At 36.6% G+C, this 21,370-nt stretch overlaps 1 protein-coding gene across 1 annotated transcript; it reads left to right on the top strand.

The window, feature by feature from the left end:
- Window positions 1-188: 188 nt before the first annotated feature.
- LDHB (lactate dehydrogenase B) lies at window positions 189-19,549 on the top strand. Its single transcript, XM_019738126.3, has 8 exons — window positions 189-487; window positions 3,375-3,509; window positions 9,615-9,732; window positions 10,951-11,124; window positions 13,180-13,353; window positions 16,205-16,322; window positions 17,722-17,845; window positions 19,185-19,549. The coding sequence occupies exons 2-8, from the start codon at window positions 3,381-3,383 to the stop codon at window positions 19,350-19,352; spliced, it is 1,005 nt and encodes a 334-aa protein (XP_019593685.1). The 5' UTR covers window positions 189-487; window positions 3,375-3,380; the 3' UTR covers window positions 19,353-19,549.
- The last annotated feature ends 1,821 nt before the right edge of the window (window positions 19,550-21,370 follow it).

Genomic DNA, 21,370 nt, shown 5'->3' with positions numbered 1-21,370 from the left:
ACATCTTACCTAGAAACAGTGGTCCATTAAAGTTGACCTGAAAAGCAAAATTGATGTTTTTTGTTTTTTTTTTGTTTTTTTTCTATTTGGACTAAATCTAGCAGAATAAGAGCGTGAAAGTTCAGAAGAGGCGAAGATGGTCAGGTTCTAGAAATAACGCAGCCTCTGTGTTGAAGAGCCTGTAAATTGTGAGACTGGCTGAGAGCAGAGGCCGCCTTAGCCACCAGAAGGTGACCAGCTCGTTAGGGCAGGAGGAGGGCATGTACACACTTGAGCCCTTGTCCTTGAAGGGGATTGAGCGAGCGGAGGGGAGGGGTAGGCGGTTCTCAGGTTTCCAATCACAATAGAGAAAGCTGAGAGGCTGCGGCGGAGGCGGGCCCCCATCCTCCCCCTTCCTTGCAGATCCTGCGCCGGAGGAAACGCAAGCAGCTGACATTGTCTTCTTCGCGCGACTCTTACTACGGTCTGGAGAGCCTTCTCTCTCCTGGTAGGTTTCAGCTCAATTTCCTGAATCCTGGCTCACAGGCAAACCGGGTGGGATGCGCAGGGGAGTCCTTGCATAGCAAGACTGGGGGAAGGACCGAGAAGGACTTCTCTTCTCCGGGGCCTTGAGCCCTGAGCATCCAGACTCTAGCCTTAACTCAACCCCTGGGTTTGGGGCGGCAGGTTGTGCCCTCGGCCAGGGAGCGAGGCGGAGAGATGGGAGCTGCAGCTGAACCCCTGGCTTTGTCCTTCACACCGCCGGGCTCGCCTGCAGCCTGTGCTCTGTGGGGAAGAGACTTGTTGCATTTGCAGCTAAACCCTGGTTCTCGTGTCCTTGATGGGCTCATGGCGGCCGCATCACCTCCAGTGCCTGCTAGAGGGAGCCGAGACGGGTCCCCTGAGGAACTAGAGGAGGGAGAAGGAACCAGGTCACCTGCGAAGGCACGCCGACCTTGAATTGGAATCTGCTACCATGGGAATGGAGCAATGCCCCTGCCTTTAAGGGGAGAGGGTAAAGGGTAATCTGCAGGTTTGACCCTGCACTCTGATTCTTTACCCGGCTGCTGCAGAGGCAGTCCTTACTAGAGCCATAGGTATATTCATTTCTGGCCTTTTTTCTTGATGCTTCAGGTGCTTTGCTTATTTTGCCAGCGTTGGGTGTTGAGAGTAAGGAAGGCCTAGACTTTTTCCCTAGAGACCTTCTCCGAGGAGATCTGTGGTTGCGGTCCCCCCTGTGACCTGCTGCTCTCTGCTGAGGAGACCCAGAGGAAGAGGTGGCCTGTGGGCAGCCAACATCGCATGCTGCGGTTAGGGCCTGGAGAGAGGGGGGGAGGGGAGAGATGGCACTTGAGTGGAGGAATTAGATGGCTAAAGATGACTTTTTAAAAAGTTAGATTTGAGAGATATTTCGTCAAGGTGATCTTTGTTCCTGAACTTAAGGCATTGGTTTATTTCTAGAGATTTATATCCACAGGGGGTAGGGAGATGGAATTGTGAAGGACCAAGAATCAGAGGTTGTTTGTACCTTGTTAATCATGCTTTTCCTTATGGCCACCACTCTGACCTTGGCACAGTCCTGCATACAATTCGGAACATTTTCTTCTCATTTCTTATAACTCCTAATAAGTAAAGATGAAAGAAAAACACTTTTCTCCAGAAAGATATGAAAGAAAATCTCTACTGGCTCAAGCCTCTAAATTGTCGTTTCTGAAATTCTGAAAATTAATTGAAAAGGTCTATCTGAACAACTAATCTGTATTTATATAGCAACCATTTCTGGATTTCTGTTTTCTACTGTTTACTGGGTTCCCTATATACTTTAAGGATCTTAACTAATGAAAATAAACTGAATGGAGAAAAACTATACAATTGTATTTCTGTTCAACAAGAAGAGATGAAGCATTCTTTCTTCTGATTCTGCTAAAAATGCAGGACATGCGTGAATTTCATTGTAAGGTCATCTATTTGTGGTGACACTTACATGTTTTTCTATATTTCATTAACAACCACAAGAAACTGCAAACGTGCTCTCTAAAGTCAAAACAATTTCTCAATTTAGTCCCTAAAGATTGGGGAAAATGCTTTTTGGGGAAAAAAATAGCTTGAGAACAAAATAGTTGTTACACAGATTTCTCCAAATTTAACTATTTTATTTCAGCTCAGACTTGCTAACTCTTAACATATACAATTATTAAACTAGGTTTTATAAGTTTATTGCAGATCAGAAACAAAAAACAAGACTGGGAAGCAGGGGTACAGTTTGAAACAGGTATAGTGGCCACCAAGGCAACAGTCTAGCATTAAAAATAAAAGTCAAACATAAATAATAGACATTATAATGGGTTACAATTACAATTATAAAGGATACTTAATTCTGAAGAAAGGGCGTATGATCTGAACCCTCTCTGTGTTTAAAAAGGTGGGGTGGTGCGATAAATTTTGGAATTTGTGTTCGTTATCCAGGATAAATTTTGCCATTTGTGTTTGTTATCCAGAAAGCGCACCTGATTAATGGCACAGATAAATTTTGTGCAACTGTATAGAATGTTTTCCAACAGGTCTCAATTTAATTGTATTTGTTTTACTTGGAAATTTTTATGGCTTTTTTTTTATTTTTCTGTAATGGCTAGAAAGAAACTGATTCAAAGGCTGATGCTCTCTTACTGTGACCCCCTGAAAGAAAAATGTATTATGTATCTACCCACCTTTCAATAAGCATCCAGGGTGCACTAAAAAAAATTCAGGGTAATTATTTTTTGCACATTTTCCACAAACGTTTTATCACTGTATTTAAACACACACTGTATGTCTAGTACACTGACACATTTTAGGTAAGACTTCAGTAGAAGAAAGCAGAAGAACCAGTTAGTGCCTATCTTTCAAGAGGGATAATAACCATTAATAACAGAAATTATATTAATTACTGGCCATTCATTCTTTTTAGACCCAGCTTAAATAGGGGTTAATAGTGAGCCCTAAGTTACTTTAAGTAGTTGCATATATAAATTCATTATAGGAGGAATAGAAACAAATCAGTTAATTTAAGTATGTCTTATATTTTTCTAAAGCTATTTTCCCCCAAATCATGTATGTTTAGCCAGTGAATGAATAGCCACAAGACAAAATTGTTACAACTTGTTAAATACTAGTAGGGAATCAATCATAGGCTGAAGAGAAGACCCTAAATTCTAATAGGCTTCATAGAGGTTTTTGTCTTGATTAAATTCTCCACTAAATGGGTCACATGGATCTTTAAAATGTATTCTGTGTTCTAGAATATCATTTGGCTCATTTTAGACTGTTTTAACTCAAAATTGCCACATTTTCAGGATTGTTCCCAGTCAGGTTTCATGTGTGGGTATATGGATAATAGTTTGATTCTTTTCTTGCAGCGCACAATGGCAACTCTTAAGGAAAAACTGATTGCACCAGTTGCAGAAGAAGAGGCACCAGTCCCAAACAATAAGATCACTGTAGTGGGTGTTGGACAAGTTGGTATGGCATGTGCCATCAGCATCCTGGGAAAGGTACATTTCAAGAACACCATACGTGATAGAAAATTTCAGCATGTGAAGTGTCTCTTTAGATACTTCAGGATTTTATTGTATCTTTAAAATATTTTTTTTTCCTGAACAATTTGAAGTAAGTTGTAGGCATGATATTGCACCCTTGAATACTTGAGCATGTATCTCCTGACAGAATAATACTCTCCTTATCTGACACAGTACAGCTAGGACACTCAGGGAACTTTTTGATATAATACTAGGTATTATCTGATATACAGTGCCGAGATTTAAAATTCTCCAACTATCAAAATCATGCTTTTTATAGCTGCTTTACCCCAATCCAAGATCATATATTTTATATGCTTGGCAGGTCTCTTCATTCTGTTACTCAGCCTTTCTTTGTCTCTCATGTCAATTGACATTTTTGAAGAGCTCATACCAGTTTTATAGAATGTCCCTCAATTTATATTGGTCTGATGTTTCCTTGTAATTTATGTTCAGGTTAAATTTTGGGGTGGGGTATGACTAGATGATATAATGTCCTTCCGATTGCATCTCATCAGGAGCCACATGATGTTCAACTAGTCTCATTACTGGTGGTGCCCAAGAATCCTCTGAAGTAGTAACTGTAAGATTTCTCCACTGCAAAGATCCCTTTACCCTCTACAATTAATAAATAATCTGCACAGTGCTTTTGGGGGTTGGGGAAATATTCTATTATTCCCCTCAAACTTTCACCCAACAGTTTTATTTTGAAACAATCTCAAATTTACAGAAAATTTGCAAGAATAGTAAAAAGAAAAAGTAAAACTTTCATATCCACTTTACCCAGATTTACCAATTCTTGACATTTTATTAGTTTCTCTCCCTCTCCACACACACACATATACACACGAACCATATTAGTGCCTTATATATATAAAATGGATTTTTTTTAACCATTTCAGAATAAATACAGACATCATGCTTTTTCCTTCTAAGTCAATCAGAGTAGGAATTCCCTCCTCCCCCAAAATGCTGCCTTGTCTTTATTAGAGCTGTCTCTACTGAACACTGTCTCTTTGTATTTATGTGAAGGCTGCCTCCTAGCCAAGTAGGAGTTTGAAAAGTTTAAATTCTAGAGGAACAAATTCTGAATCTTCACTGAGAAAGTTATCAAACAAATCAACTAAAACATGTAGTGTGCAACGATGAAAGTTTAGTTCTTCTGCATTTTTCTCTAGCAGTTATTGACTAGGTACCTGTGATTTAAGATAGCTGCTTCCCAAATTATAGGAAATTTAAATAACTCAATTTAGTGCTCACTGTTCATGCCAGTAAAAATGAAAATATTGCAGCTTCCATTCCTTTTATAAAACATTGAGTGTGCGACATGTTCAAAGTGTATTAACTAAAATGCTTCATTTTAAACAATAACCTCAAGAAATGGTAACTGTTCATATCCTGTTTTCAGATGAGGTGGCTGAGACTTAGAGATTAAGTAGCCTGCCCATGGTCACTCAGCTGGTAGTGACAACTATGTTTTGAACCAGGACTCTGAACTCTTAACCATAGTGATTCTGGAACTTCTTTTAATTCTATGCTAGTATTTGGGCAGTTAAAATCATAAAGGTAATAATGAAATACTAGCTAAGGATTTTTCATCCTTCTTGCTAACCTCAAAATTTGGATTTTTCAGGAACTTGTATCTGAGCTATCATGATTCTCTGAGTACCTCTATGATTGTTTGAATTGTTAATTTAAAATTCTCCTCAGTAAATAATTTAATTGAGACTGTATCTGTAGTTACATAATACTTTGGCCCAGTTCAAGTGCCTGGGAGAATAGATTCTGCTGCTAACACAGTAGGAATCTTCCAATTTAGATGCTGTGATGGAATGACTGCCTTGTTCAAACACCATTTTACTAATTTAAAAAGAAAAAGGTCTAAATCTTATTTTAATGGGTAAGGATTAAAGTGTTTCAAAATTGTCATAATATTTGGTAAGGATTCTAAGCCCCGCTATTTACCAGAGAAGGGAAAGCAACACTGCTCAGTGTATGTGTTTGGCCTCATTTCTCCACAAAACTTCCAGGAAGGTATTGTCATCTATATATTCCTGTTGGAAAAACAAATTCAGAAATATTAAGTGACTTAATTAAGATCACACAGATAGTAAGCACCAGATCTGGCCTTTTGAGTTCATTACTGGTGTGCTTTACAGAGGACCCACATTGCTTTGGCCCAGAAAATGAGCAAAGCTAGGGTATCAGAAATAGAGCGGTTGAGGAGGCCCACACCTCAGCTAGGCCCGTGAAGGCTACTCAGGCTCCCTAGCACAATGTCCCTTCATTCCAAAGACTCAAGTATTTTTTGTTTCTACTCTTGCCCACTCCCGTCACCCTCGTGGCCAACACAATAACCATAGTGAGCCTTTCTAAAAATAGTTGCTTGTGTACTTAAAACTTTTCAGTAACGTTACAGTGCACACATGCTACACACACATAAAATCCTGGGAGGCATAAAGGATCTCTCCCTGCCTGTGTCAGAGCAAAGCAGTGGCGTGCACAACTCCAGGGGGTGCCGTTTGCAGTGTCGGCACCTTCCAGTGAAATGTGGTGGCACGGTCTCTGACCTCATCTCTTACCCTCTGCCCTCTTTCTTCAAAACACCCAGCTCATCTCTGCTTAAACCCTTTTACTTGACTTCCCTTCATCTAGAATGTCTACCCTAGACCATCGCAGTGTTGACTGCTTCCTATCATTCGTATCACTTCTTTGCAGGCAGGCACCTTCCGACTTATCCAATCCAAAGTAAACTCCCTCCCCAGTAACTTCAACATCACCCTGCCTTTGGTGTTTACAGCACTTCCATCATCAGCATCATCTTAAATTATTGGCGTAATTCCAGTTTCTTTCCTGATACATTCCAGGAGACAGGACTTTGCCAAATTTGGTCGTTACCATATTCCTGATTAGTAGAATAATGCCTGGCCCATTCAGTAATAAGTATATATTAAATAAGTGACTATTCCTGCTGTTACTAGTCAACTGCACTTACATTGATTGAATTTTGATTAGAGCTTATTCTTTTTCATGGCTTCTACTGCCAAATACGACTTCTGCCACTACCAGTCATAAGCTCTGCATTTAGCTGCCAAGTCCTTTCATGTTGTCAGGGTCGTGTAGAGCTTCCATGCAAAGTTATTCAATGCTGAGCCTCTATGTCCAGCTGATTTTGGTTTGAGTGTCCGTTCTTAATTCAGTCACCTGTAGCCACCTTCCTGTGGTACAAGCATAGCATAAGAAGTCTGTTAGAAGGGGCAATGTAATTACAAACGTATTGCCAAGTAGGTTTTGGCTTAAAAATGAGACTTCATTAAAATTTGGAATTTGTACAAGAATAGGCAGGTTAATGGAATAGACTGAAAGCCCAGAAACAGGCCCAAGTAGTATTTAATAAGATAAAAGTGGCATTCAAGAGAAGAAAAACAAATTATTGAAAAAACAGTGCTTGTCCAATTCGCTAATTATTTGGAAAATGTTATGCCTTTTCCCTACACAAAATTCCACGCAGACTAAAAATTCCACGCAGAATAAACACTTGAAGATAAAAATGCAATCATCAAATATTAAGGCACTAGTAGCAGTAATGTATTAGTTAAGGAGGCAAGAGGCAAAGTATGGTGGGCTGTGTCTGGTCCACACAAGACTTTATATTAAAAGACATTTTTGTAGTATGTTAAGTGACATTTGAACAGTGATGTTCTTGGCTTCTACCTGACCTCGTTCCTTAATAACTTACTGGTTTTGCAATTAATCTAAGCCTTGCAGTTTCAAATATTTTAAAATATGTCCCTTCAGCTTACAATGAAATATATGGTAAATTCATAGGCTATACAGTATGTGACTGCAGAAGATTTATTTAAGCCAAACAACAGCATCAGTACTTGGTCACACATCTTCTATTTGCCTGCCTCCACATTTGGAGGATATTCAGGGGTACAGACGCAACTACATTCTGCACTGCAATTATTTTCTGAAAGTGTTGGATCTTTTCCCTCCTTGCCAGCTGCACATGCACTTCTCAGACAGTTCTCTACACCCACTGAAACAAAAGACAGGATCTGAGATCCTGTGACATCCTTTTCCACTTGAGCTCCAAATTGTTTTGCCCTGTTGACTTCAACAGCACACATGTGATGTTACTAAAATAAGAGTGATGTTCTGAGTGCTCAGTGCCTTGACAGAATGTTATGGCTGTTACTAGGTTATATTGTACAGCAGGTCGCTGGATAACGTCATTACGTTCAACAAACATCAAGAAGATGCCATAGGAACTTAGCTCTTGTTCATATCAATTAGCCTATGGTAAATTGGTTTTATTAATACATCCTTTGGCTGCCATTCCAAGAACCTATCCATGGTGTTAAATGGGGACTTAACTATTAATTTAGGACTTCAAAAACACAAAATGAGGATTTTGTGTGATCTTATCAGAAGCTGCAGAGGAACAAAAACCATTTAAAAAATGTAAAATCATGTTTAAGTAAAATTAGATGAAAATTAATGCCAGTATTTGATATACATGGAAATGAGAAAATATTTACTAAGTAATCCTTAATTCATAAAACAATCATTTCAGAACTATGCAAGTAAATTAGTTACTTGGAACTAAGAACACATTCAATCATAAGGAGGCTTGAGTCTCAGGAAAACCCTCGCAAGCAAACCCTCACAGCTGACTTCATGAGGCTAGCCAGTCACTGGGGTTCTAAAGACAGGGTTGTCTTGCTCATTCCTTGGCTCCTGCAGGAAGCGGGACCTTTGCTGGCAAGCTAAAGTAGGTCAAGTTTTTTTATTGGCCGTCTCACCTCTCATTGGTTTTTCTCCCTTTGCTGCTCAGCGCCTTCCTGACACCTCCAATTTCACCCAAGGCTACTCTATCCTTCAAAGTGCTTCCTGAACCCCAATTGCCTATCTTTTATCCCATCAACAACCTTCACCTATATAGCTGATCACACTATCCTTGGAAGACATATTTGCAAGTGGGCTCCACTATTAATATATCATATTAAGCTAATTATTTTGCTAATAGCCCTAAAAACAGTAGAGGCAAAGACTACTGATGTTTCAATGAGAGGGATAATACATTTTTAAAGATTTTGCAAATAACGGGTTTCCCTAAGATAACCAAACATCAAAGCTGAAAGATTGTTTAGATGCATCTAGATCGACACCCTCCACCCTCATTTTTACAAGATCAAGGACTTGCTGGAGAGTAAACATGATAACTGGAAGGGAAAAGCCAGGATTTTCATTTATTTCTCCCACTATTCATGTAGAGATACAGAGAGCATAAACATAAAAAATATGTTACGTCTGAAACATGTTTTATAGAACATGTGAAATTATGATACTAGATCAAGATTTACTAGCATATTTATTGATTTAGGGTTTTATTTTGTATGGGTGGCATAGAATGACAATTGGAATAGAAAACGAGAACTCTGAGACCCAGCAAGTTCAGATTGATCACGTATGGAGACTGTTTTATTTCTGGGCCCCTCTGTCCATTAGATTCCTTTTCCCCACCAAAATATTCGAGTTGGTCAGAGCCATTCTGAGGATTTCAACCTTCAACCAGGGCTTCGAGTCCTACTCTAAGTGAACTCAAACTTCATGGTTTAAACCAGATCTGCTCTCAAAAATCCTCCCAAGTTGGGGGTGACCTCAGGGTGGACACAACTGCCCAAAGTTGTTTCTGGGACTGGGTGAGTCTCTTTCTTCACCACCATCCCCCATTAATGTAAAGACTTGTGCATCCTGAGGCCACTGTTGAACTAAGTTGGTTTCATCAGGAATCTTTAATGCTACATATTCTTAAAGCAATTTGCATCATGCTGATGGAATTCTAGTTGAGTACCAGAAGGTGAAATTCTGAAAAGTCAGGGTCTTCAATGTTAATGGTTCATGGTTCAAGATGTTTTATCATGAAATTGTTTAAAGAGCACACCTATCTCCATGGTGAAATTCTCAAGGTTTTTAGACACTTGGTCCTTAACCATTTAAAGGGCCTCGGGGTCGTACTCTGAGCTGAGGTATCCTAGAATGGTGTTGGGAACTAACACCCACTTTCCTGTTTAGTCTCTGGCTGATGAGCTTGCTCTCGTGGATGTTCTGGAAGATAAACTCAAAGGAGAGATGATGGATCTGCAGCATGGGAGCTTGTTTCTTCAGACACCTAAAATTGTGGCAGATAAAGGTAGTTTCATTTCACGCCCAATGTAATCTATCTAATAATAAATTGACATCCTCACCGATGTAAAATTAGTCTTTCATCTCAGTGAATCTAGTGTTTGCAATTTCTTCTCCCTTCTGGTTCCAAGTCACCTCCAAGTGTTACCTCTGTCAACCCTCCTCCTGTGTGACTTCCACACATTTGGTACATAAAATTTTAGGAAATTGTATCATAATGTTTGTGTGTATCTAAGAACAGGAAGGTTTTAGAGTGGAAAAAAATATTTGCACAAAGTAATGTAAGTGCCTTGAAGAAGCTAAATAAGTTTATATTCTAGCCGTCTTTGTTTTGAATTCACTCATTTATGTACAGTGATGCTTCCACCACACCATGGCTGTGCCTAAAGGTAGAGAAATGTGGGCCTCCAAAATAATATCTAACAATACTACTACTACACATAATAGCTGTATTCATTGAAGTGTTAGCATTCTGGGTACTGTGAAACTTTATATGGCTCATCTTACTTCATCTTCACAACAATCCTATGAGAGGTAGGTCCTACTACCTCCATTTTATGGGATAGGAAATTGATTAATGACTTTCCAAAGTCACATAGCAGCACAGTTTAATTGTATGAGTTATCCATAGCTATTGAGTCTATTGATCACATCAAATCTTAATGTTTGTATATTTGGGAAAAGACACACTTCCTTGAGGAAAAACTGAAATATTCTCTAGAGAAACTACTGCTAAAAGTGAGTAAACTTCCTTAAAGTATGAGTATTAGAAATTAATTTCTAGCCAAGAACAAATACTTCAGTTCCTTCCTTCCCCTTCATAGATGGAGTTAACATTACAAGCCTAAAGTTACCATTAAATTGCTTTTTTTATTGGAAGGCTGCCTGTTGAAATTTGGACGCACTGTTTATGCTTTGTACTATTACTGGCAATCCAATATTCTCTAAAGTCAATAGCACGTTGAATTCGTGCTACTGTTGAAATATAATTTAGGGCCTTCTTTATTTCCTGGGTCTATTCTCCAAGCCAATTTTATGGATGCAATGTTCCCATATGGGAAAAAGAAGCCATAGGAGCATAGCACTTCAAAATCTTACAATATAGAAAATGTTATTCTCATGAATTTTGGAAGCTTATATATGTTTAGGTTTCTAGAAGATATCATAGATGATATGTTTTGATGAAGAGTTATATTTAAAATACCTTTTCTCCCTCTCCTTCCAGATTACTCTGTGACTGCCAATTCTAAGATTGTGGTGGTAACTGCTGGAGTTCGCCAGCAAGAGGGAGAGAGTCGTCTCAATCTGGTACAGAGGAATGTTAATGTCTTCAAGTTCATTATTCCTCAGATCATCAAGTACAGTCCTGATTGCATCATAATTGTGGTTTCTAATCCAGGTAGCGTTATAATGCCTTAAGGTTCAGTTCTGTTACATTCAATGTTTGGGAGTTTTATTTTACTTTGTTTTCTGAATTTAAAAAAATGTGTTCTGGTATTCAGTAGCAGAAGCAATTCACATGTCCTCTGTTAATTGGCCACAAAAGAGTGATGTTTGCAAAACAAATGGCACGATCCCAGGCCAACTGTTTAAAAATCCCAGAAAATTTTTATATAAAGTAATTTTATCTGTTTGTTTTATCTAGGTTGGTTGTAGTATCAAAAAGGTTTTAATATTTTTGTAAAGATTATCCTGGGATGTATAATAAAATGTTTGAACATGGCTTCAATTTATAAGAAATATTTTAGCATATTTGACCTTCTGTTTTCCAGAAAATGGATTCTAGTGTCCTTACCTCTAAAACTCTTCAAAATTGAATCCAATTGCATTTGAAAAGAGTTTAGAAAGGCATTAATCAGCCCAGGTTTAAAGATAGAAATAGACTATATTGATGGACAAATATGTACCAACACCAAATATTGTAACTTAACACTGTTTAGAAAAATTGCAATTTTTTAGCCTAAAGAATCAAAATTCACTCTCTATTTCATACTTCTTTTGTCTGTACTTTGCCACCAAACTTATTGTTTATTGGTGAGCAGAATACATGCATTAATAAAATGGTAAAACTGATTATCTCTGACACTTCACATCGAGAAAGATTGTGGATAAGAGCCAGGGGAATCTTTATAATTTATGAAATATTGAGAGTTGCTAGCCAGCAAGGACAGAGATTATTTTAGTATTCTTATTCTGTACAATCCTGGATTACCATTTACAAAATAGTTTAATCTTTCATCTAAAACTTCTCATAAGTATATAGTAACAAATACCGGAGGTGCCAAAAAGATGTATACACATTTTAAGAGATATTAACACTTTGGTCAGTGTTGCTCAAGCAGTAGTTTGCGGTAATCAGAAGTGTCTGGACACTGATGGTAACCACTTTGAGCACCTATAACTGCAGAAGTCAAACATGACTTGTAATCATCTTTTGTTATCAGTATATATTGACTATTACAATTTTAATGCAGTTTTCCTTTCTTAAAATGTGTATACATTTTTTGGTACCCTCTGTAGATGCAGAACAGGAATTACAAGTAGCTGGCATATATGAAATTTCTGCATCCTGTGCCCTAAAGCACACATTAATGTAACTGGTTATGTAACTTTCTAGGTATTGTTTCGAAATCTTAACTCTCCAGGGAGTCACTCCCACTAAATCCAAGTTGCCAAAGTAGAGTTTATAATATGTAGTCCAAAATGACCATTAAGTATCTTAGCCAGTGTATATATATATGAGTGTGCGGGTGGAAACTCCAACCCCTTGCCTTCCTTATGTGTAGCTTAGCCTGTAAGTACTGTGAACCTGTCTAGACCAGCAGGTCTTGCCTCTGTGTAGTCTCAGGGCTCCCCCCAACAGAATAAAGGCTGTCGTACATGTCCTTTCAATGAACAACAGGAAATGTTACTACCTTGTATTGTCACAATTGTTTACTGAATAAATAGTACCTGTGCCCAAGAAAATTTATAGTAGCATGCCTGGGTAATGTAGTAACCAATGGCTTTTAGTTTATGATGACAGCCATTAACAATGAAGGAATGTTAGAATTGGATGGCATTAACAATGAAGGAATGTTAGAATTGGATGGAAGAAATTAAGTGATGATTTGATTCAACCCTTTTCCTCTTCCTTTCCACATATGGTAAATTAATTAATTTGCAAGGTTTTTACGTATTCTTGTTTTAAGTAATAACATAAGTTAAAAACCACAATATTGCATTTTATTTATGTGTTACAATTTATCTTAATATAAAGCTTAAAGGTTTTTTCTTGTCTCTCTAACTCCCATTATCTCTAACTCTGGAAAGTCCAAGTATTTACATCTTTCTGGCCACGTCTCATTTGGGGAATGGGGAAGTGAGAGAGGAAGAAGCCAGGATACCCACTAATTGACGTAACAGTTGAAATCAGTTTTGATTTACTTACATATATTATTTCTAAAAATTTCAGTGGATATTCTCACATATGTTACCTGGAAACTAAGTGGATTACCCAAGCACCGTGTGATTGGAAGTGGATGTAATTTGGATTCTGCTAGATTTCGTTACCTTATGGCTGAAAAACTTGGCATTCATCCCAGCAGCTGCCATGGATGGATTTTGGGAGAACATGGCGACTCAAGTGGTAAAAAACAAAAAACAAAAAAAGACAATATTTACCGAGTTTTTATGGTATTGTTCTTGCCATTCTGAATTTTTTGTTTGTTTTTAAATTTTCACATACTTAACATTACAAATAAATACTTTGTGGGGGTTAACTTTGAAATGGATTCTTCATCAGTTTTTTACTTGCTAAGTTTACTATAAATTAATGACTCTTTGTTAAATATTACAATGATAAATGTCAAATAGGATATTCTAACCCCATCATTTCTTCTATATTAATTTGGATTCTACTTTAAGAGAGAGCTTTCTCTTCTCCATTTATTATTATTCATTTATGTATATCAATGTAGACTCAGATTTTTACTCCATTCGCTTAGGTTCTGTCACCATTATTGTAACATCCGAATTGTCCCAGATTTGTCAAGTAACAGGCTCTTCAAGCCGGCCCCCCCATGTCTTTTTGACATGCCTCACCATTTTTTGAGCCCTTCCTTGCTTTCTGGAAAAATAAAGTGCACCAGGTTCATCTTGTACTTTCCCTTTACCAGCAGTAGAATCATCTGTTTCTTCAGTGAGCCCCTGTTTCCTTTTAAGGGGAATGGCAATTAGAAACCATGGTCTGGGATAGGTGTGCTCCTTCTCCTGGTATGTCCTCGCTTCTAGGCCTTTCAGTGGTCAGGGCTATGATAAGCATCATGTTTATTGAAGGAGGAATGAATTGGGTAACAAACGCTGTTAAATAACCAGTGTCTACTATTTGATTATGTAAAATAAATCTTGCTTCAAATGAAACCTGATTTTTAATAAGCCATTAATCATAACGATCAATCGTTTAAGTAGTAAGAGACCATATGGTAACTCTCTCAACTAATTTCTTTAGCAATTTAAATAGACTTGTTGGACATAACTTAATAATTGTGAAAAGACCAACATTAAAATTATATTGCATTTCTTTTATAATGGTTTGTTTCGAAAGAGTTAAAAACAATTCATTCTAAATGTTTCATTTTAAGTTGCTATTTCTCTTTATTTAAATTAATGTTCTGTTCCAATTTTATATAAAAAACATTTATGAACAATTACGATCGTATTTCATAATTCTAAACCTATTTATTAAACATTGAATTTTATACATTGAATAGGTTGATGGCATGAAATTAATAATCTAAAACTTTAATATTAATAATGATAATGATAATCTGTATTTTACTAAATTTATTTCCACCCAATATGCAAGAAGCTATTTTCTCCCTAAAAGGTTAAGGTGTAAATTTCCCTTTGAATTTAGTGGGAGTTTGGTAAAGAGTTTACCTTGGAATGATAAGAATTTGGTCTTACAATTATTGCTTTTGTGATTTTTTATATAATGATGCTGATTTTTTTCTGACACATTGTACCACTTTTTTCAAGTTTTTCGTATCCAAGGATTTGTCTGAATTTATTTCTTGTACAAAGTATCTAGTACAATATCTGGTCAGAATGAAAGTTCAAAAAAATGCTAGTTATTACAAACATAATTAGAACAATAGATCTGAAAGTGATGTCCTCTAGTTCAAGGCTTGCATTTTAATGAGGAAAAAATTGAGGCGAAGCAAGCATAGTGACTTGTTTGGAGATTCATTTGTTAGTAGCAAAACTACAACTCGAATCGTATCTTCTGATTCCTGTCCAATGTTCTGTTCACTCATCATGGTGTCATTTTTTCCAAAACTTCTGCATTCCCCGTAGTTCCATACTGATCTATATTACGTACATGAAATGAAAGAGAATTAAACCATGCTCATTATGGCATGATTATATAGATCCCATAGCTTTCAAAGACCATAAAAATGCCCTAGTTATCGCCACAATTAGCCTGAATTCACAAAAGTTGTAGACTAAATGGAGGTCTTGCTGGGCCATAGGCAGCTTTGCCCTTCCTAGCTGGTTCTAAGCGCAGTGACTTCCCCACATGCCTTGGCTCATATTTCCTCAGTCTGCAGTGCTCCAAAGGTCCTTGAGGAACACACACTTATTTTTCATGGACTGATTGAAAGGCGTATGTTTTGTAGCCCTTTCGGACACTCTTTTTTCTCTTACACTCAGTAGACCCTTATTTAAGTTAGATTATACTTTCTCTATACTTCTGTGAGAGCTTATCCCATTGCTTTAGTTTCCTTATTTCTCTCAGTAGATTCTGAGCTTGTCAGTGGCACAGAACATGTCTTATATTTATCTTTGTATTCTTAGATCTTCAATATGTGCTTTCAGATGGGCAGGAGGTGTAGGCGGTTGTTTTGGTGCATCAAAGCCACCAAACGGTACTGGCAGTGATGACAACACCTTTGTCTGTTTTGACGCTGGAGGCATTCTTGGAGAGAATATTTGATCCAGTTAAGAGCAGAAAAATACATTGTGGTTACATGAAGTTTCCTTCAAGAAATAGATTGAACTTGAGGCATGAGGAGATACTTTAATTATATATGGGTCTTAGCCAAAGATTTTTTTTTTTTTTAACCTCCAGAAAGAACGGGGTTTATGTTAGAAAAATAAGCAGGAGGAAAATTGAGAATTTCTCAAACCAAAAGTTTAGGAAAATCCTGAACTAGAATCCCTTAAGACTTTACAAACCTAGAGAAAAGCAAGAATTCCCTATTCTCTGTTAATATGACACAGTAATTCTGTTTTGCACCAAAATGGTTGAAAGTTGAAAGATCAGATGTGTGGCTATTTGAAAGCAAATGTCAGCCTTTTGGGGGACGTATACGTCAGTTGTCATTGGAGCAGTTCCAGTGGATAATTTGCATCAGAGGTGAAATCTTAACTAAGAGAAGAAAATATTTTTTTAAATAGTGTCAGAAATACATAACATTGTGTGTTGTTTTTTACAGTGGCTGTGTGGAGTGGAGTGAACGTGGCCGGTGTTTCTCTCCAGGAACTGAATCCAGAAATGGGAACAGACAATGATAGTGAAAACTGGAAGGAAGTGCATAAGATGGTGGTTGAAAGGTTAGTGGGAAAGGGTTTCAGACAATTAATTTCATTTTTACTTGGATAAAATTATAAACAGTTTCCATGACTGCCTTCCCAGATAAACTCTTACTATAGAAATATGCAGTTGTTATCTTCTGAAACAGAGAAGAATAACTTAAGCTGGTCAAATTTGCTACACCAGTCCCCCTAGGAAAAGCAAATGTTTTCCTAGAGAAATTCTCTTATAAAGGTAAGGAGCAAAACATGGAATTAACAAGTGAGAAGGGCTTTCAAAATGAGTCCTATTGACAGATAAAGCTGGCTTATTTAGAAAGATAAACCTAGACACAATTAGTCTCATAATTGCCTGAAATAAATACTTGTTGATTGATTGTTGAAAATATTTAAGCTATGCTGTATTTACCTTTCCACGCTCAACTAAAGATGTCCCACTTTCCCTCCATTTTTTTTCTTGAATTCTTTTTCTTTTAACTGTCTGTTTTGTTACTAATCATCCTCTCTGTGACCGTCATGCTTATTATAAAACAATGGACAAGAGACAAGAATATGAGCTTGTGTGTAAGTCATGGCACTGACACTAACTATATAGTCTTAGGGAAGCCATTTAACCTTTAAGTTGTATCTCAGTTTTCTCCTCTGTAAAGTTAGATGGTAATAGAATTATTGTAAATATTGAGTAAAAGTGCGCACACACACCCCTACGCACACACTTATGATTGATAAGCATTCAATAAATGTTAGCTGTTATTTGCAAAGGATTGTAACAAGACTGCTATCTCAAATATGGAACTGAATTAAATCCCAATTTCCTAATACTCAGTTACTACTGCTATCTCTCAAGTACCAGTGCCTTTGTGCATTTTGAGGTGTACAATTTGTGCTCAGAAAATTTCCAGGCAAGGTATTGTCATCACTTTGCTCTTAAGTTAGTTGGTCATAGTATTTTAGATCACAATGGTAAGTAAGTGGGACCTCAAAATTAAGGTACTTTGAATGTGAAATTCTTTTACTTTCATTGTTTCCTGATTTCATTAATATCTTTGGAAATATTCATGTTTATGAATAAGATTTGTTGGAAAATGTACATTTTTACCACTGTGACTACATTATATTACACAATAGCTATTTACATTTATCAAAATGTTTACGTAGTACCTCTCTTGTAGTGTTTAAGTTTTAAACACTTTACATATATGTGAATGCATTTAGTAAACTTATGAAATAGATTCTATTGTTATCCTCATTTTACAGAAGAGGACACTTCTTCTGTAAGAGACGGGGAAGGTTAAATAATTTACTCAAGATTATGCAATTAATAAGAGACATAGTAAGAATCAAACCCAAAGAGTCTAGTTTTAGTAACTGTTGAGTTTGATTTCAATGATCTCTTTTATGATATACATTTTTTTCTTAGCGCCTATGAAGTCATCAAGCTAAAAGGATACACCAACTGGGCTATTGGGCTAAGTGTGGCTGACCTCATTGAATCCATATTCAAAAATCTATCCAGGATTCATCCAGTGTCAACTATGGTGAAGGTATGAAACTTACAAAATAGAAAATGATCTCTAGTGTTGTATTTTATAAATAGATTCATTTAAAGACAGACAAGACATGGTCTCAGTCCATAGAGACCTCTGTATCTTTCAAGTTTTATGGGGACTTTTCTCCTTTTTCAGTAAAGTCCAGGACAACAAGAGCACAAACTTGTAGAGGCTAAGACATCGAATAATTTTTTTTATAATTCTCCTTTGTATGACATGGCAAATTAAATATTAACTCTTAATCTTATTTGGCACATTCTCAAAATAGATGCTCAGTTAAATAAATATTATAGTTTCATTTCAAGTTGGTATATTAAATTATAGATTGCCTTTGATGCAGCACTTGATGCCTTAGCAAATTTAGTTTAATTTAAAAGCCATGAAATAGTTAAGTAGAAATTGATTTTAAAAAAAATAAAACTAAAATTGTATTAAAACATTGTATAAGATAACTGACTCATTTTCCACAAGTCAATGGCAGGGGTGAACAAGTAATGGGACGGGGATGCAATAGATTAAAAAAGTGTTAAAAAGAGATAAATATAGAAGAATCTGGGGTAAAACATGGTGTCAGTTTTTTGTTTGTTTGTTTGTTTTTTAATACTATAACAAAAATTTAAAGAGCAAGTATGGTAAAATTGAATAATTGCTGAGTCTTGGATGGCATATATAAAAATTTGTTTATTCTCTCTACTTTGGTGTATGTACAAACATTTTAGAAACTAAAAGTTTTTAAAAATATAGTAATTTGTTTAATATAATTAACTGATTTTATTAATTATGTAGTTAGATTGACCCTGTGAATAAATTACTTTATACAAATTAGTAAAGTGTTTTGGAAGTTGTACTGTTTTTGTCAGCAACTCTTGGGTGTTGTAAGAATCCTGTCTTTCTGTAGCCTCCAACCACTATTCTGGACATTCTAGGTTGGCTACCACCTGAAATTCTCTTCTTAATTAAAGGATTTTAAGAAACCAGATTTCACAAAAAAGTAGCCCATTAAGAAACACATTTGAATGCAATTTAATTTGAAGACTTCCATATCAAATTCTGTTCAAGTATATCTAAGAGAAAGAGGTGTCCGTAAGTTCAATAAAGTACTTATTACTTACACATTTCTAGTTTTATCATAGTGTATATTTGTATATTCTATGCACGAAACCTAATTCAAAACACAAATATTAGGGAAATACGGGGCTGTAAGTGAGGAAAATTAAAGAGTGAGTTTGTGCTTGTCAAATTTCCTACAGTTCCTTCGGTTCAAACATAGGACCTGTGATCATTCTTACCTGTGATTTCATTTTTTCATCTAAATGCTTTTCTTGTCTGGCAGGGGATGTATGGCATTGAGAATGAAGTCTTCCTAAGCCTTCCATGCATCCTGAATGCTCGGGGATTAACCAGTGTTATAAACCAGAAACTGAAAGATGATGAGGTTGCTCAACTCAAGAAAAGTGCAGACACCCTCTGGGACATCCAGAAGGACCTCAAAGACCTGTGACTTCAGGCTTCTCGGCTGTAGAAATTTAAAAGCTACAATGTGATCAACCATGAGCCTTTAGTGTCCATTCATGTACATGGATTACAGTTTGCTTTTATCTTCCTAAATATGTGAATCTGGGCTCACAGAATCAAAGCCCGTGCTTGGTTTAATGCTTGCAATATGAGTCACTGAACAAATAAAACTATTGTAGTGTTCTTCTGTTTCTAGAATTCCTCCTTTCATGGTTTCTGAAAGATTTCAGTCAGTTTTTCAAATAATTCTTTCCCCACCTCATAAATTTCCCTAACTTCTATTATCTGCATTTCATCTTATATACTCCTCCCACCAAACAGCACAAAAAGTCCTTGTCACAGCCTGTGCTATGATTTTGTCCTTGTCCTGAGAATGTGATTACCACTTTTAAGGGACTTTTATTTTAGAGCAGTTTTAGGTTCACAGCAAAATTGAGAGGAAGTTAGAGACTTCCCATATACCACTTGCCTCGACACATGCATAACTTCCCCCACTATCAACATCACTCATGAGAGTGGGACATTTAAAATCGATGAACTAACTAACATTGGCCTCATCATTATCATCCAAAGTCCATAGTTTACAGTGGGGTTCACTCTTGATGTTGTACATTCTATGGGTTTGGACAAATGCATACGGACATGTATCCATTATTATAATAAAACAGTATTTTCACTGCCCTAAAATTCTGTGGTTACCATTTTAAGGTTACAACTGAAGAAGGAACTGGAGCCTATGGATGACATTTACAAGGAAGTTCATTTTATTCTATGAAAAGAAGAACCTCTAAAACATGTCTAAAATTGGAATTAACTTTGTTGTAGTTAGTTCTATTTGCTAACGAAGAAAAAAAAGTTTGTTTGCTGAATTATCTGGATCCAGGCTTCTGGGACACAGCATAATATGGGGCTTAAGAGAGGGACTTAAGGCATACTTCCTTTAACAAAGACTATGTACATTTTTTAGGGGTCAGTTTAGGTGGTGTTAAAAAACATGGAATTTGTTATCATGTAAACCTGGATTTCAGTGCTGGTTCAATCATCAACTCTAATTTAGGGCTAGTTACCTACTTAACTCCCACACCTCAGTTTTATCACCTCAGAAATAGTGATGATAAATAGTGATAATACATTCAATATGTAAATTAAATGAGAATATGTAAAACTCATACCACAATGCTTGGTCATATTTGGGGCTGGATGATTCTGTGTTGGGGATGGCATGACACATTGTAGGATGTTTAATAGCATCCCTGGCATTTTCCCACTAGATGCCAGTTAACACATTCCTCCCAGCAGTTGTATCAACCAAAAATGTCTGCAGACATGCTAAATGTCTCCTGGGGAGAAAACTGCCTCTGGTTGAAAATCACTTCTCTAAAGTAAATAGTTAAATTCCCACTCTACAGATGAGGAGACTAAAACAAGCATGCAAATGTCACTCAGCCACTAAGTAGCAGAGTTGGGATTCAACCCAGGCATGTTCTTAATCTGTGCTCTTAAGCAATGTACTATATTGCCATAATATTAGTTATTGCTACATTTTTGTATCAGAGTTCATAAAATAATATTGACATCATTCTTTCATTTAATGTTCCCCACATATTATGGAGATATTCCCATATTACAGAAAGGGAGATTGAGACACAGGTATTAAGTACATTTCTCAGGTCACATTTCCAAAAAGACTCAATCTTTTGGTATGATGATTAAATCTACATGTAAGGAGAAAGGTTATTTTTATTTATGTCTCTAATTCATTTTTTCAATTTCTATCTGAATGCTGATTTACAATAAGCCCCTGGTTTCCAAGCCAAAATTTGATGAACCAGTTTAATTCTTTTTTTTTTTTTTAACTTTGTCAGGGATGGGAAATGAGTACTTGTGAGGAGGGAGCTAGGGAGCCTCCACATAAATTTGCCAACTTTTTATTTTGCCAAATAAGGACATGGACAAAAAAAAAAAAAAAAAAATGACCACATATTCCCACATTCCCACTACCAT

The sequence above is a fragment of the Rhinolophus sinicus genome, chromosome 1 (assembly GCF_057876585.1).
Source record: "Rhinolophus sinicus isolate RSI-liver-muscle chromosome 1, RSI-T2T, whole genome shotgun sequence".
In the NCBI taxonomy this organism is placed as follows: Eukaryota; Metazoa; Chordata; class Mammalia; order Chiroptera; family Rhinolophidae; genus Rhinolophus; species Rhinolophus sinicus.
The sequence above is the reverse complement of the archived record's forward strand: the minus strand, read 5'-3'. Positions and strand labels throughout refer to the sequence as shown.

Bases quoted from the DNA above. Each gene is read 5' to 3' on its own strand.
- LDHB (XM_019738126.3), top strand. From the start codon at position 3,381: ATGGCAACTCTTAAGGAAAAACTGATTGCACCAGTTGCAGAAGAAGAG. The intron at 3,510-9,614 runs GTACATTTCAAG...TTTCCTGTTTAG, and splicing joins CCATCAGCATCCTGGGAAAG to TCTCTGGCTGATGAGCTTGC. The intron at 17,846-19,184 runs GTATGAAACTTA...CTTGTCTGGCAG, and splicing joins CAGTGTCAACTATGGTGAAG to GGGATGTATGGCATTGAGAA.